At 35.4% G+C, this 13,703-nt stretch overlaps 1 protein-coding gene across 1 annotated transcript; it reads left to right on the forward strand.

The window, feature by feature from the left end:
* The first annotated feature begins 1,225 nt into the window (after positions 1-1,225).
* On the forward strand, positions 1,226-13,453 carry LOC112045612 (uncharacterized). Its single transcript, XM_052887309.1, has 6 exons — positions 1,226-1,561; positions 4,827-5,055; positions 5,680-5,822; positions 8,766-8,907; positions 10,376-10,502; positions 12,286-13,453. The coding sequence occupies exons 2-6, from the start codon at positions 4,829-4,831 to the stop codon at positions 12,466-12,468; spliced, it is 822 nt and encodes a 273-aa protein (XP_052743269.1). The 5' UTR covers positions 1,226-1,561; positions 4,827-4,828; the 3' UTR covers positions 12,469-13,453.
* Positions 13,454-13,703: the final 250 nt, after the last annotated feature.

Raw genomic sequence — 13,703 nt, forward strand, 5'->3', positions numbered from 1 at the left:
CTTGGCGATATATGTGAAGGAAACGCAACATTATTTAGTTCTCCAATTGCCAAGGCGGTTAACCCAATCATTTCGATAACTTTCTTGACGTAAATCTCCTGCGAAATAACTTTGAAGTGGGTTTACTGTAACCGTACAGTTTACCGTTAAAAGACAACATTTCCAAACAGCTATTTGGTAAATACAAAGGAAATAAAAAAAAAATATAAAGTGAAATATAAAGTGAGTGAATACCGACCTACAGACAAAACAGAAAACGACAATTTAGCGGGACTCGCAGTGAAATATTTCCGCCATCAAATCAATTCTGACAGTGTGGTAGGCGTGAATTTACGAAATCGGCTTCTGACTGGATCAACTTTGCTGACACGGCTTCGGAATGTGTTTGGGGTAAATAGGGTGAATCGTATGAAAATGTTTCCAGATGAGTTAGGCACAGCTGAGGGAATTTTACGTACAGTTATAGCTGAATATATTTTATTTACTTTTGATGGTCAAAGGTCCTGTCATGCCCAGACAGAGACTTCGTTATTTTATACTAAATGACGCCCACCTGCGTGCTTCCCGTTCCTATGAGACTATCATCATCATCATCATATCAGCCGATGGACGTCCACTGCAGGACATAGGCCTTTTGTAGGGACATCCATTTCCAAACATCACGATACTGAGCCATCTGCATCCAGCGAAGCCCTGCAACTCGCTTGATGTCGTCAGTTCACCTGGTGGGGGGTCGACCAACACTACGCTTACTAGTGCGGGGTCGCCATTCCAGCCACCAAAGTCCATCGGCTCTTCAAACCATGTGTGGTATGAGAATATGGGCATAAAATATAGCTTTAGACACTCACAAAGAATGTGGCTTTCTAGCGATAAAAGAATTTTTAAAATCGGTTTAGTAGATCCAGAAATTAATTACCCCATATAATACCGAAAACTTTACCTCTTATAATATTAGTATAGATTCACAAAGCTAAGTGACTGGCTGCTAGGGATATGATTTGTCATATTAAGTACGTGAAGGTAACTGCACTTTATTCTTAGACGGTTAAGAGTCTGGGCTCAAAGAATCTTTATCCTTACCCTTCTTACCTTGAGTATCTTATTTACTTAAGGTAAACATTAAAAATGTCAAAATACTAATAAAAAATTGGAATGGAAATAGATTTTACGCTGGATTAACACATAGGCTACTTTTTATCCCAAAAAAATCCATAGTTTCCCGAGATTTGCGAAATCTGATGATTTTGATGGTATTAATGTTTGTTACTCTTTCATGCCTCGACTACTGAACCGAATCAGCTGAAATTTGGTATTGAGATATATTATAGCCTGGATTAACACATAGGCTACTTTTTATCCCGGAAAAATCCATGGTTCCCGAGGGATTTGTGAAAAACTAAATTTCACGCGGATGAAGTCGCGGGCTTCCGCTAGTAATAATTATATTTTCCAGTTCGAACCCACGGCCCTAGATTCAAAAGCTATGGTCACTACCCACTGTGCCACTCGGTCGCCAAACAACGGACAGATTCTGGACATTTCTGAAAACATGATTTAGGTGAGTGTGTAAACAACAGGAAGTTATGAATAAATAAATTGGATGAGTATATTCAAAGGATATCGTTGAATATCATTCCTAAACAAATTGACGCTTGATATCGTTATTTTTTTCTATGTTTATTAAAATATGGTTTTATTTTATCTCGAAAATTATTTTTGAGTAAACAAAAAACCGAAAAATCATGGAAAATTCAAACGTTTTGGTTATGAAAATATATTTTAATAGTAGGTATATATACGAGTATTCATAGAGAGTTATGATTATAATGGGGTTATTGATTCATGAAGCACAGTTGAATGGGGTTGATGACTGGGTTTGAATATATTGATTTTTATTATACATTCAGGTAAATAAGATCAATGTTAACTAATTTATATATTAAAAGCAAAATATTATCTGAATATTTGCAAAATAAATAAGATTATAAAATTTCAAAATCTATTAAAAATCTTTTATCGTAATTACATGAAAGTTCATACAGTTTTAGCTTCCTTACATTAAATGACATAAATAACCATAAACGCACAAATAACAAAGATATTAGTAATTTTGTTTGAACGCCCATAACAATATAACGATCATTATGTACCTACGACGTCATTAGTTCGTGCCATTTTTCAGGGATCCGTGGCAGTGCCGCAAGTCTGACCCTTTAAATTCCTAAAGCTCCGAAAGTAATGATCGCAGCTGATATCCTGTTACTTTAAAAAAATTGCTTTATTTATTTATGTATTTATTTATTAAATATCCACCATACATGGTCATTAATGTTTTAAAATTGTTTATCACGACAAATATAAATATAAATTTTTATTCAGATACCGGGTGCGTATAATATATGATACTGTCATAATTATGTTTTTGGCAAAGCTTAGTGACCATACAGCCATATATTCTGTGAATTTTTAAATAGAGATATTTTTGTAATATCTATTTTTACAATCATCAATATTTATATAATTATTATTAGCTATTTAAAAAAGAAATAAACGAAAATTTTAATAAAAATAATAAATAAATAAAATAAAATCGTTTATTTCACTTTCTAAATTTACATAAATTAGTGCGAGTTTGGAACCTTCTTTTAGGAGTAGTAAAACTACTTCTGTATTAGAAGGCTCCGACCTTCCATAGCTAGTACAGAAATATCAGATTCTAAATGAAAATAAAGCTCGTAATTAAAATTGATACCTATCATACTACTCTATGGACCAACCTCATTTCCAAACTTATACTTTCATTTTTAATGCTGGTAAGAATATAAAATCGATCAAGTAGTTTTTAATTCAAATCGTAACAAATAAATTTTCTAAGTTCCTCGATCGCGGGTGGTATTAACATTCATTATTTATGTTTTTGTGGGAGCTATCAGGTTGGTATAGAGAATAGGGTATTTGATGAATCGAGCTCCGTTGTTTGTTAGGCAGCGTGGACACCGTCACGCTGCCAGATGCGTTAGATTCTGTGCAACAATGTTTTGTGTTGCAATTATTATATTATTTTACTGTTTTGTGCTGTAATAATTGATCATAAATTGTTTAGTGTGAGCATGGAGAACATGTCGGGCAGGGAAAGTGAGGTTTTATACATTCTAAAGGGATCCTTTAAGACTACTCCCAAGTTCACAAGGCTTGGGATCTGCTCGATGTGTTTTCTCTACCACAAAATAATAGTACAATCGCTGCCACTGCTACCCGTCAAGTCACACAAATAACCAAAAAATTAAAACTGAAGTCTATAAGGTAGACATCGCCGTATAAAAAATAAATTACTTTACACGGCGTGTGAAATACGTCTGCCATCGAATTCCGATAGAGATAATGGACACAAATTTACCAAATCTGCTTTAGTCAGGATCTAAGGGAATTTGCTGACGTGGACTATAAGAATATTTTCGGGGTAAATTGAAGGAAAAGCCGAGTAGAGTGATTTTTACACGTTGTCTTAGTAAAAGTAGGCAATCTATTTGCAATGTGTCTATGTCAATATTATTATTTTTTTTTTTATATATTATACAGGCGATTGCTTGGCTGCAATTATGCTTGTGAGTGAGTATGCGATGATGTAGCCTATGGTGGAACGCTTGCCTAGAAGATGCCTATTCACTCTTAATTTGAATATACCCATGTTGTAGCTGGTAGCGAATACGGAAGCTGGAAGGGCATTCCCTAAACGTCGCACTGCGGATCAGAAACGAAATACCGAAACGCTTCCAGAGTACATCAACTACGAATGGATGTCCCCTGAATTATTTATTTCTTATCCATAATAAATGAGGGTATTTTTATATTGCTTACTAGCGGACGCCCGCGACTTTGTCCGAGTTGATTTCAGCTTGTCACAAATCCCGCGGTAACTATAGATAATCTTATACATATAATCCTTCCTCTTCAATAACTCTAACTATTAAAAAAACCGCTTCAAAATTAGTGATGATCTTAAACCATATTGATTCTGTGCGGGTAACCATTAATCTGTGAGAAATTCTGACTTTCAAATGGCTGCCAGTTAATTATCAAATGTCAGTCACTGTGTTATGATAAAATTCATGTTTAGATTATTAATATTTTAATTATAACAGTATTTGGTTCAGAGTAATGTTTATCATATCGAGGACTTTAATATGCAAATAATTTTACTATGTATCGTAACAATTTTTATTTTGGATACCACAAATACATCGCGTAAGAATGAAACTTCGTGAAATCCTACTATTTTATTCATTTAAATAAACACAAATCTTTTTATATCTATCTTTTAAATATTTTGTAGGTGAATATATTTTTAGTCCAGCGTTGCTCTGGATCGTGAAGTCTCAGGTTCGAGGTCCGGGTCGGACTTTTCTTTTTGTGTATAAAACTTATAGTAACTGTCCGGATCTGGGAAGATCATGAAGTTTGAAGAACCTTTGTGCCTCAGAAGTGGACACCGTTAATAAGTTTTATATTATCTTCACCAATATTATATAGCTGAAGAGCTTTTTTTTGTTTGAACGCGCTAATCTTAGGAACTAGGTACTGGTCCGATTTGAAATATTCTTTCAGTGTTAGATAGCCCATTTAGGATGATTTATCGAACTGGAACCATGCGCGTGAGACCGCGGGGTTTGGCTAGTCTGATCGATAAAGAAGAGATTTTTGTAATCGGTTCAGTAGATACCCCAAAAAACACCACAATAACTATTTATTATATTAGTATAGATTTAATGCTTCGAGACGCTAAAACCATTGTCCAAACGCTAATTTTCGGATAATTATTGTAGATATGAATAATTATGAAGATACCGACCCTACAGATACAAAAAAAAGCGAATATCAAGAATTTGAACCAGTCACAATATACTCGAAGAATCTCGACAATATAACTGCCAAGAATATAAATTGCGATGATTTCTCTAGCTACGCTGTGGACTGCAGGATTGATGCGGCTTTAATTTACAACTCCACTAGGAGGACGCCGCCTTCTCCTGCAAAAATATATCATTGGTGCAGGTTTGTATTCAGATTTTTTCTTTCTGTGGTTCCCTTAGTAGTCTTAGCAACAACGTCGACTCGACTTAGATCGAAAGCGAGATGATCTTAAGCTTCGTCCACCTACCGCAATTCCATACAATTACTGTGATGGTGTGCTAACTTGTGCCCTATGTAGTCGCACTTTTAAGGCCAAAATAGGATACATTAGTCACTGGAAAGCACACCAGAGAACTATTCGTCCGAGTTCCTTACCCAGATTTGAGGAGTCAGAAGCGTCGCTGTAGCCGAAATCGGCTTTGAGGCATCATCATAAAATCCGGTGTCTGTCTGTAATGAAGAAAGAAAGAAAGAATTTCGGGAATGATAAGAAAGTTGTAAAATCTTATTGTGTGATAAATAAACAATTTATTTAATTATTTACATAAGTACCTTATCTGGCCAAGGGACGTCTTATCCCTTTGCCAAAATTCGTCAAAATCGGTTCAGCGGTTCACTCGTGAAAAGGTAATATGTACTTTCGCATCATATCACATAAACATTATAAACGCGAATGTTTGTGTGCATTTAATTATCTTGGAGTGAAAGATCTTGGTTACTTAGTTAGTTTCTTATACGTAAGTTTCACCTTTTCTTTGTTCTCAGAGCAATAAAACACCTAACCAACTGCGCTATAGACTGGAATGCCGACTGTAAGGTCGTTACCGACACTCTGTTCAATGAAGAAAGCATTAAGGGACATATGCACGTTGTCAACAGCATTTGTGACGACGAATGGTTTCTTATACGTAAGTGTCTTATACGAATAGTTTCTTATTCGTAACTTTCTTAAATGACTGGTTTCTTTTACGTAAATTTCTTAAAGAAACGGTGTCTTATACGTAATTTTTTTAAACGAATGGTGGTATACATAAGTTTCTATTTAAGAGTTATATATAAGATTCTCTTAGCCCGCAAATCCACAATGGAGCTGCGTGGTTGGTCTAAGCTCCATATAGAGTATAGTAGCTTAGACCAACCACGTCATATAAGGAAAGGTAGACTTGACCCTGCAGTGGGCTGTTTAAATGCTGATAATGATGTAGTTCTATATTCTACTTTCTTTCCTAAAGCATACTCAATTACTCAGGTGATGTTCATAAGTACTAACATGGAACCAGTGAAGAGAAAGAGAGAAAAAAAAATATAGACAAAATTTCGTCTAATTGCGTCTGAGTTGTCCCAGCTCATCTTTTTCGTACCAACGCAATTAAAGAAATAGAATAGTAGAAATATTTTTAATGACTTCGACTTGCCTACTAATTGTCAGGAAATACTTTTGTTATCTTGGGTTTGTTCCTTAAAAAAATAATTATTGCGCTAATCGAATCTAATCTAATTTTTGAAATATGATAACAATATAAATCTAATCCACATATTTGACGGATCAAGCTGGTATTATCTAGCAAAACGTCAAGTATGCAAAAATGCTATTCGTGTGAATCCGGGGACCTACATACCTACCCACCTTTATTTTACACTTACACCGTTTTAAAAAGGAAACAAGGTAGATCATTCAGACGATAGGCCGATGATATCAAAGCCGTAGCAGGACGTAGTATATGGACAAGAACTGCACAGGCTAGAGAAAAATGGAGAAAGTTGGAGGAGGCTTTTGCCAATAGTGGCATACAGACAGACAGAGGGATATTGATGCAAAATAAATAATTAAGTGTGTAATAAATTGTAAGGAATTATATAGTAAAAAATGTCAGTAATAGAATATTTAAGATAGATAATAATTTTAACTGTAATATTGTTGTATTATAGGACTTTTATTATTAATTTATTACTCTCATTTGCTTATTACTTATTTTTTTTAATTTTTAACAACGTCAATATATATATAAAGTACATAACACTATTAAAAATTTAAAAAAAAGATAAACCCTCCCGCTGTGGGACATTTGAGTGCCCAAGCAAACCGGTCAGGGTCTTTGGTCAGGGCTCCAAAGTGAGGAACCTCCTCACAATACGCGCCGTCTAAAGAATCACTGCCTTTTGTATCCGACTCTTGATTCAACAGTTAAGCGAAAAATTCTCAAAGTGTTGGTCGAAGCTATTCGCTATAAGACCATTGACTGAAACAACTATCGGAACAATAATAGTTGACTCAACGTTTTATTATTATTATTACACCCTATTACACACTATTTTACACCGCCTTCATTTTAGTTCTGTTAACTAAATTAAGTCTTATTTGAAGCTTATGAACTATGCCTGAACATTTTGAAGCTATTGAGTTTTGCAGTAATTAATTAATAACTAATTAATCATTCAGTAGATTAAGTTATTAACCATTCAAGAGATTCGCTGGCGCGTGTGAACATCATATCTTCCGTATCGTTTGACAAAGCTATACATTATTACGAAACTTAAAATGCTCTGAGCATCTTGATATTATATTTACTTGTCTTGAAACTTTAATCTTAGGAGTACAAGAGTAAATATTAAAATACGAGCAATTAGAAACTCTATTTCGTTGTATTAAGGTGGAATTTAGAGTGTAAGTTTGAGTGCTTGCTACCTACACTTACAAGTCAAATATAATTGAAATTTCCTCTCACTTGAAGGTGTATTGTTAACAAGCAACTCAGCCCCTAGTTTTCCCCACTCGTGTGGAAAGCGCGTGATACGAGTGTGAACTGAACTTTATCCATTGCATTGCAAATTGGGCAAAGTTAGTTCACTTCCTTGCATTTTATATGTGAATAAGTTATTTCGGTTTATAAAAATATTTTTTATAGAATAATATTATTATAATATTAAAATATTTTACATATGACCGCCGTTCCTCTCGAATAAAGTATACCTTTTATATCGCCGTAAATAATTTTATTTAATTTAAAATAATACAGTTGTCCTAATAAGTTCCTAAGCCTAAGGTTGCCTGGAAGAGATCGCTACTAAGCGATAAGGCCACCTTTTGTATTCTACTTTTTCTTTTGTTTCTGTTTTGCTTGTGGTGTACAAATAAAGAGTATTAAATAAAATTAAATAAATAAAATATTAGCTTTCTTTATCTCGTGCAAGCTAATTCACATTCTTTAACGTAGTTGATAGTAATAAACGAAATGGACATTCTATGTAACAAATGTCATCCGGTGCTTACTGGTGGATATCATGCAGTATGTAGTTGACATTTCGTCAAATGATTAATTTGATGTTTATTTTAATCTTTAATAGGTTGATAATAAAGTCCAAATTAGTGAATAGGCCAGCTGATATTGAATGAGAAAGTGATTTATGAGGCGGCTATTTACCGCTTTGTTCATCTTCATGTGATGTTGATTTCAACAAAGCCAACCAATGAATCAGTGAATAGTAAAACTTACCCAGTGTCAGTGAATCCCAGATAAACTCATAATCGTTTGAAACCCCAATTCCCTCCTGTAAAATATGAATTATGTTTCTCGCTTTATAATTCATAATTATAAGCCGAAGTGCATCCCACTGCGGGACATAGGCCTTTTGTAAGGAGTTCCAAACTAACACGATTATGAGCCGCCAGCATCAAACGGTTCCTTCGAAGCCTACATGATGTCGTCGGTCCACCTAGTGGTGGGTCAATCAACACTGCGATTTGCGGTGCGAGATCGCTATTTTAGCAAGGACCCATCGGCTCTCCGAACACATAGTTCGAGAACCGGTGACCTTAAGTTGTTTGTTAAAAATAAAAAAAAACATTACAGGTTATTCAGACACAGAAGAATGTATTCATAATACAGCAGATGCCTGGGAGAACTGCTACTTTATATTCAAGCACGCTATAGAGGATGAAAAGAATACTTCGTATGAATGGACACATTATGAGGTTCACTTCAATTTGTGTTGGTAAGATATGACAGAGAGATATTCAAAAAATAGTATTACCACAGAAAATACAATAGTACAAATAGTAGTTACAAGTACACCAGCTCAGAGGGCCTAGTGGCAGTTGGATACTGGTACTATCGCGTTAACGTAAACGCGAATTTCTAAGGAATTGAAACAGCGCCATCTAATGGCATTACTGCACAACTGCTTCAATTCCATATAAATTCGCGTTTACGTCAACGAGATAGTAACAGTATGAAAATATTGAAAACTCCCACTAGGCACACAGGTTATAAGAATCTAGAGGTACCATAACCTAATAATATTATAAAAATGTTGTACATTTGTGAGGTTGTAGGGGGTAATTTCTGGATCTACTAAATCCATTTTGTCATGTTTGAGGTCCCTTCTATCTTCTAAATAAATTGCCACGTATATAAAAAAAGCTTACATCGACTATCCTGCGGTAGAAGTCGTGAGTATCCACTAGTAATGGAATAAGATAAATCAAACTTTATCAGAAATGCTGCATTCGATATTTGAAATACGTATCTGTACAGTTTCCCATATGCGTATGTATCAGGTACGTACTTTATTTACACAGCTTGAAGCATTCACTACCAAATACAGCTGTTCGTATTGACAAGCAAAAACCGTTAGATGCTTTGAATAAAACATGAGGCGTTTGGGCAGGAGCCAATAGCTGCCACTAGGAATTCAAAAACAGCGGAAATTTAACACGAATATGTGATCTTCTCACGTTGCAACCCTATACCGTGGTTACATTAAGTGCCAAAGAGTTATATGTGTTGTGTGTGAGAAAATATAACACACCCGAATATGTATCGAGTAATAATATGTACTGCTGCACTTATAATTAGCAATATAAGCCCATATACATAAAACTGTTATGTATATGGACTGATTTTTTTAGGCAAACCATTGGCAATATATTTATTGGCATATTTAATTTCATATTGAAACTTTTCGTCCAGACCTATGGTTCTGAGACTTGGCCGCTAACTATGGGCATCATAAAAAGGCTCAGAGTCACACAGTGATGAAACGAGCTATGCTAGGAGTATCTTTGCGTGATCGAATCAGAAATGAGCAGATCCGCAGAAGAACCGAAGTCACCAACATAGCTCAACGTGACGCGAAGCTGACTTGACAATGGGCGGGGCACATAGTTCAAAGAGCCGATAGACGTTAGGTCCCCAAGGTGTTAGAATGGCGACTCCGCGCTAAAAAGCGCCGACCCCTCACTAGGTGGACTGACGACATCAAGAGTGTCACAGGGATTCTTTGGACGCAGGCGGCTCGGGATCGTAATGTTTGGAAGTCCCTACAAAAGGCCTATGTCCTGCAGTGGACGTCCATCGGCTGATGATGATAATGCCTTAATCATGCTATGAGGCTTAATTTAAATGTCCAAGGAATGTGCAGTGGTTTTAACAAGGATTATAAAATATCGTTGGCTTTTCAGTGCCCGCGCCAGTTTCCGTCGCTGCACACTGGAATCTCTGTTCGCGTTTAACACTGGCTGCAACTATTATCAGTCATCAATACTGCAGAAATACTCAGTCATTGTCTCCGAAGGAGACGTTTATCAGGTAAAATTGACAATTTATTTTAACGGCCTCCGTGGCGCAGCGTGCACGATGCACTTACAAGACGAAGGTCCTGCATTCGATCCCTGGCTGGGCCCATTGAGGTTCTCTTAATTGGTTCAGGGCTGGTGGGAGGCTTCAGCCGTGGCTAGTTACCACCCTACCGGCAAAGACGTACCGTCAAGCAATTTAGCGTTCCAGTACAATGTCGTGTAGAAACCGAAAGGGGTGTGGATTTTCATCCTCCTCCTAACAAGTTAGCCCGCTTCCATCTTAGATTGCATCATCACTTACCATCAGGAGATTGTAGTCAAGGGCTTGTAAAGCATTTGATTCTGAATCTTACGTCATATTATTTTTATTCGTAGCTTTGTTTCTACTATTTATCGGATTAACATAAAATTGTTCCAAATAGGTATTGAAAGCCATGAAAAACACATGAATCGTATCGTGTCCTTTTGAAAATCAAATGTCGTTTAGCCTTAAATACGTAATTTTGCTGCTAATATAGTTCTTACCGTAATCAGAATTATCGTACACGCCACTAGAAAGAATTATAATTAGTTATTATATTCGTCTACTCGTATAAGCACCTACCTATGATTGCGAATTAAAATGATGGTCCTATAAATAAAATTTGCTTTGAAAAAATTTGGCTCAATTGATATATTCAGTGGGCGAAATGAGTATTACAAACAAATAATAACGAGCAACGTAGGCGGTATTTGTATAAAGATTTTATTGAATCTCCTAAAAGTATGTTAATTCAATCTATAAACTTCTGTCTCGGAAGTCTTTGAAGTCGCAGACACAAAGGGAGTCGGAATATAAAGTGAACCAACAGGAAAATTCATCACAATTTGTGATATTGTTAACACTTTCAGACTCGGTAATTTTAGTGCAAAACTTTAAGTGAGTTGTAAAAGTATGGTTATTTTAGAGCGTCGGAGTTCCAAGCTTTGCTTATAGACTCATTCTTCTTCCTGTATCTTAACAAATTTGAGAAACTTTGAAGTCTATATAATTTGCCCGTATTATGGTCTCTTAAAACCCTTTTCTAAGTTAAAACCTGTGTCCTATTGAAGTCATTGTTCATTTTCAACTTTCACAGTTTGTGAACGAACAGATTTTAGTATTTCACTTAAAACTATATTAAATTTAGACACGGCTCTATAGCCCAGTAAATTAAATATCACGTGATTGTAACGGTGAAGGAAAAACGTCGTGAGGAAACCTCTATAACAGAGAATTTTCTTAATTCTCTGCGTGTGTAAAGTCTGCCAATCCGCATTGGGCCAGCGTGGTGAAATATTGACCTTCTCCATTTGTCACGGCATCATTTGTGACGGCCTCCGTGGCGCAGTGGTATGCGCGATGGATATACAAGACGGAGGTCCTGGGTTCGATCCCCGGCTGGGCAGATTGAGAGTTTCTTAATTTGTCCAGGTCTGGCTGGTGGGAGGCTTCGGCCGTGGCTAGTTACCACCCTACCGGCAAAGACGTACCGCCAAGCTATTTAGCGTTCCGGTACGATGCCGTGTAGAAACCGAAAGGGATGTGGATTTTCATCCTCCTCCAAACAAGTTAGCCCGCTTCCATCTTAGACTGCATCATCACTTACCATCAGGTGAGATTGTAGTCAAGGGCTAACTTGTAAAGTATAAAAAAAAAAAAAACCTAAACCCTCTCATTCTCAGAGAAGACACGAGCTCAGCAGCAATCTCTACATAACAGCGTACACAGAAAAAAATGGTTAATGTTGTTCTAAATTAAATTCTTTCCCTAGGACTGTGATCGTGACATGATGTATAAAAACTGCCCCGGAGGAGACCCGCGTCCCTCCGTCACTCGGCTGTCACATTTGATGAATTCCAGCCGACGTACCAGCGCGACAGTTGGTTGGCACGGTCACTGTTTGCGGATACCGATGTTTGTGCAAGCCATTTTCTTTTTGTTAATATATTTTTAATTCTTATATACTGCTTTTGATTCATAAATGTGTGGTAACAGGGTTTAATGAGACGACAGTAGATGCACGTTGTATTGTGACGTTATTGTTCTTACTTACATATGGCTGTTAATTCGCCTTTATGGGGACGGGAATCGTTGATTAGGAGTTTTACCGTTTATCCAGATTTTATCTATTATTATCTTGTTAATCTAATTATTTATCTAATTTAACATGAAATGCGAATAGCATTTGTTGTACTTGTACGTTAGTACCTAATACCTTATTTGTTTTTGTTTTTTTTTTATTTATCTTTTTTATTTTTAGATATTTGTATATGAAGTAAATATTTCATCATCTATCTTTTTATATAAAATTTATATAAATAGATAGATGAGAAAATATTCTACTTCAAAAGTAATTTGTTGTTTACCAGTACTATATAAGCTAAAGCACCAGGAAAAGGCTTTGTGTTGGTTGAGGGGATGTGAGTTTAATTTTTGTTTACAAACCAAGTATATTCAAAGTTTTAAGTTCTTAGTATCTGGTATACCAAGCTCGTAAAATATTATTTAGCTACTAAAATATTATAATCAAGCAAGTAATAAATCTACAAAATAAACAAAACTGAAGAGTCAGGAGAAACTAAAGCCTTACTTGATGTGCACTGTTTAACAACAAATATATTAGAAATGCAAGTAGAAAACGCATATCATTTTAGCAAACTCGTTCATTTTAAATTGTGCATTGAATTTTTATAATGTTATTCAAAATAAAATATTCTTTCTAAATTTTTTGTAAATTTCATGTTCTTTAATTTAGGAACGAGGTTTATGTATTAGTGTGTAAATTATTTGAATGTATGTATTTTATTTTTATTTATACAACCTGCATTCTCGTGTTTTTGCATTTGCCTGAAGAAATCGGTACGCAGGGATAAGGCCGCCTTTTGTATCGTACTACTGTGCTATACTTTTGTCTGTCTTGTTATTTGTTTTTTCTTATGTTGTGGTGTACAAATAAAGTATAAATAAATAAACGTTAATTTTAATTATTAATTTAGTGTGAAATGACTAGCAATTTAAGTATAGCCTCATTTTGAATTTGTTTAGGTATATGTAGACAGTGCACATCGAGTGTGGGTTTAGTATATTTTAAAAATTCATAGAACAGGAGGAAATCATGGCCGCTACATAACTTTATGATAGAAATTATATTATGTTTTTTTTTTTAATTTAACGGGCTTATTTATATGT

Source organism: Bicyclus anynana, chromosome 2, assembly GCF_947172395.1.
Source record: "Bicyclus anynana chromosome 2, ilBicAnyn1.1, whole genome shotgun sequence".
Classification (NCBI taxonomy): Eukaryota; Metazoa; Arthropoda; class Insecta; order Lepidoptera; family Nymphalidae; genus Bicyclus; species Bicyclus anynana.

Coding starts and splice junctions, on each gene's coding strand:
- LOC112045612 (XM_052887309.1), top strand. CDS start 4,829: ATGAATAATTATGAAGATACCGACCCTACAGATACAAAAAAAAGCGAA. Junction 5,056..5,679: donor AAAATATATCATTGGTGCAG/GTTTGTATTCAG, acceptor CTTTGTTCTCAG/AGCAATAAAACACCTAACCA. Junction 10,503..12,285: donor CCGAAGGAGACGTTTATCAG/GTAAAATTGACA, acceptor TTCTTTCCCTAG/GACTGTGATCGTGACATGAT.